This window comes from Musca autumnalis, unplaced genomic scaffold, assembly GCF_047663935.1.
Source record: "Musca autumnalis isolate F117 unplaced genomic scaffold, ASM4766393v1 scaffold_2, whole genome shotgun sequence".
In the NCBI taxonomy this organism is placed as follows: Eukaryota; Metazoa; Arthropoda; class Insecta; order Diptera; family Muscidae; genus Musca; species Musca autumnalis.
The window spans coordinates 122,768,751-122,772,922 of record NW_027411755.1 but is presented as its reverse complement, the minus strand read 5'-3'; the positions used below and the strand labels follow the sequence as shown (position 1 = coordinate 122,772,922).

The window sequence follows — 4,172 nt, the reverse complement described above, 5'->3', positions numbered from 1 at the left end:
AGTGCAGGAGGTATTTCTGACTTGGCCTCAGTTTGTTAACAAGTTTCTTTCAGATTTTCCTCAAAACGAAGTCGCAGCCGATGTTCACATTAGAATGGCACAGACAAAACGACAGCTCAACGAAACGCCGCAGGAATATTATTACAGAATGTACGCTATTGGAAAACGGGGCAATTTAAGTGAATCATCCATAGCACGGCACATCGTCAACGGAATTAACGACCAAGGATTGAAGCTGAAAATATCCAATGATTATACCACCTGCAATCAACTTCTGAGTGACATCAACGCATATTGTAGTTATAATGAGGTAAGAAGAGTGCTGACACCAATAACGAATAAATCGAAACGCAGCAGTGAACATAAAATGGGTCCAGAGAAGAAAGGCGATGACAAAGTGAATAAATTCAAATGTTTTAATTGTGGTAACGCTGGCCACAAAGCTGTATACTGCCCAGAGCCGCAGAAGAAAAATAGATGCACAATATGCAAACGGACTTCACACGGTGCAAGTGAATGTCCAACGAAAACCCCGAATGTTAATGTCAACAAAATAAAGGACAGCGGAAAGTCCAATGAAATACTACGTAAACTTGTCAAAGTGAAGGACAATGAATCCGAAGCTTTTATTGATTTTGGAAGTGATCGAAGTTTGATCAGACGAAGTTTTGCAACGATAATTGGCGAAACGAAAACTTGCTGTATTGTTTTAAATGGTTTTGCTGGAGGCAAATACGAATGCACAACATTTGTCAATGTGACGATTGATATTGATGAAACGAGTTACGACGTGAATCTATTGGGTCTATCTTGTATTGCCACTAAACTTGAGTTGCGTTGTCAGTTGTCTGCGCGACTGAGACGAAATGTTGTACCATTAATGTCAACTCAACTGGGTGGTCGATAAACATGTTATCGATCAGTGTTTTTTCAAACTTGTGACCTCTATTCGCCAAAAAAAAAAAACATTTTAAAAATAATTGCGCTTTGGATAACTCTTTTGTGTATTCTGGACAATATTTTAATATTTTGGCTGAGTTTTCGAGCAAATTTGGAAAACAACCCAAGATTGGAATATAACCTGCCCATTGAATCTTTGGATCGTCAAGTTTTATTTGCTGTCCCAAAAAATGATAAGTTCGGTGGAATTATTTTTTGATGAAGAAAATATACAGGACATTGCATCTATTAGAAGAAATTTGAGGGACAAGTCGAATCCATTGGAATTGCCATCTGCACTGTAAGCTGATGATCATGTGGAAAGATCTGTATAATCAGTAAATTATCTCAGGTTTAAGGCGTATTTTGGATTGCCAAAGGATGCCGTAGTTTACATTGTGGAAACGTTAAAGGATGACTTCAAAGAAAGTTACAGATCAACAGGAATACCCCCACTTTTAAAAGTGTGCGCAGCGTTGCGATTCTTGGAGGACGGAAGTTTCCAAAAGTCCCATGGCAATGATTTCAACAATTGCATGGCTCAATCTACATTGTCGAGAGTATTGAAGGAAGTTGTCCACTTGACAGAGGACACATTGTGCCAAAATTTGATCGTTTCGAAGTTGACAGAGAGGAAAAAAGGCAAAATAAAAACCATTTTTATTCAAAAACGAAATTCTCTGGTGTAGTTGGCTATATAGATGGAGGATGTACGTCATTTGTACTTAAACTGAACCTACTGTATTTGTCACCAAATTCATTTGCAAAAGATTTGCTGCTGTCCGCTCCAAAGGCGATAAATTCACTTATTTTGATGGACCACCACCAGTGTCGTTGAAGTTTATTTTATTTTGAGGCATTTTCTTTTTCAACTTTGCTTTAAAGTGAATCCAGACTCTGCCACTCTTCAGGTGTTCGTGTTAGAGGTTCATGGCTGTTTAAACTGTCCGAAATGGACCTCCACGCTTCATCCGCTGTGGCTTTGGTTTCACCAAAACTCCCGAACTCCTCGGGCTAAGTTTGGATTTTCACTCAGTTTATCAATTAATATTTCGAACTGCTGCTTTGTCGTTATTTTCACCATATTGATACACAAAATTAATTAATGATGAAAAGAATCAATAATTGTTAACAAAATGTTTATTTTTCCTTCTATTTTACTTCTTGTTTCTTCGAGAATGTTCACTGCAACTGAAAATTGGTGGTTGCTGAAAAACAGCCGCTTCGTCAACTGAGATTCGCAACTTCAGTTGAGAGTTGCCATACGTGGATCAATTTTGACAACTGGCAACGCCACTCAACGATAATTGTTATCGACGATCGACCCCTATATGTAGTGGAAGATTCAATGATTCCGAATGATGTACTTTTGGGTCGAGATGTTTTATGCCAAAAAGGTCGACGCACCATTATTGAAGGAGATGAGTGCTGGATGCAAAACGTAAATGCAATTAGTAGCAACGAAAGCTTAACAACCGAAGAACACAACGAATTGCAGATGATCATCCAAGAAAATCGGCAGTGTTTCTCAGAAAAGTCAAGCGAATTGGGTAAGTGTAACTTAGTGAAAATGGAAATCGAAGTTACTACGCCGGAACCAATACGAAGAAAGCCATATCGAATTGCATTTGCTAAACGCCCTATTGTGGCAAATATTGTGAAGGACTTGCTTGACAACGAAATTATCAGGAAATCAAATTCTCCGTACGCATCGGGAATTGTCTTGGTCGAGAAGAGAAATGGTGAACACCGTTTATGTATTGATTACAGACAGTTAAATCAAATAACAGTACGCATACCGCATCCTATGCCAGTATTGGATGAGCAGATCGCACAACTCGCCGGAAATCGTTATTTCACCACACTCGACTTGCGTATGGGTTACCACCAAATTGAAGTAGAAGAGAACTCGAAGAAGTTCACAGCGTTCGTGACTTCAGATGGTCATTATGAATTCAACCGGATGCCATTTGGTTTGGTAAACGCGCCAGCAATATTTCAAGCCACGATGAACCGAGTAATAGAATTTATGAATCCAGGAGAAGTTTTAGCGTATCTGGATGACGTGATAATTCCCAGTAAAACAGTCAAAGAAGGCCTGGACCGATTAAAAAGATTTTTAGATATTTTGAAGAAATGTGGTCTCACGTTGCGATTGGCAAAATGTTCGTTCTTAGCCGAAAAGATTTCTTATTTAGGCCACATAGTTAGGCCTGAAGGTATTTCGCCTGGAGAAGAGAAAGTGAACGCGATCAGACATTTTAAGGTACCAACCAATGTAACAGAAGTTCGACGTTTCCTTGGCCTAACGAACTTCTTCAGGAAATTTGTGAAGGATTATGGAGCCATAACGAAACCACTCACGATGTTAACACGAAAGCGTGAAGAGAATAAATTTCGTTGGGGCGTACCACAGGAAAACGCATTCAAGAGCCTAATTCAAATTTTGTGCAGTGAACCGGTCCTAGCAATCTACGATATGAAGGCAGATCACGAGGTTCACACGGATGCAAGCAGTTTGGGATTAGCTGGAGTCTTGTTACAGTCCGATGGTAATGGTAATTGGCACCCAGTGTTTTATTTTAGTCGTCACTGTTCTGAAACGGAATCGAAATATCACAGTTACGAGTTGGAGGTTTTAGCTGTGGTTGAAACGTTGGAGCGTTTCCGTACATACTTACTTGGAAAGCCATTCCGCGTCGTAACTGATTGTGCCGCAATTACTAAGGTAAAGGCAACGAAGGAATTACAACCACGAGTAGCACGATGGCTGATGAAATTAGTTGAATTTGATTGTCAGTACGTACACCGACAAGGATCACGTATGGCACACGTTGATGCTCTCAGCCGTTCACCGGATGAACCACCAACGGAAATTGAACCAGCAGGGTTCATAATGAGTATCGATAGCGATGATTGGATCCTCACGATGCAGTTAAACGACGACCACATAAAGAACATAATGATGATACTGCGAGATGAATTAAAATCTGAGCAAGAAAAACAGATAAAATCTGAATACGTATTGGAAAAACATCGACTTTACCGGAAAACGAAAAATGGACTACGATTTGTCATACCGAAGGCTATACGATGGCGCATAGCTAAACATTGTCATGATGATATTGGTCATTATGGATTGGAGAAAAGTCTCTCACGAATGGAACAAACGTTTTGGTTCCCCCGTATGCGGAAATATATGAAGGAGTACATTGCAGCGTGTGTAGAGTGTT

At 39.8% G+C, this 4,172-nt stretch overlaps 1 protein-coding gene across 1 annotated transcript; it reads left to right on the top strand.

Moving 5' to 3' along the window:
- Window positions 1–16: 16 nt before the first annotated feature.
- LOC141393066 (uncharacterized) lies at window positions 17–2,266 on the top strand. Its single transcript, XM_073966019.1, has 2 exons — window positions 17–1,240; window positions 1,292–2,266. The coding sequence occupies exon 1, from the start codon at window positions 95–97 to the stop codon at window positions 905–907; it is 813 nt and encodes a 270-aa protein (XP_073822120.1). The 5' UTR covers window positions 17–94; the 3' UTR covers window positions 908–1,240; window positions 1,292–2,266.
- The last annotated feature ends 1,906 nt before the right edge of the window (window positions 2,267–4,172 follow it).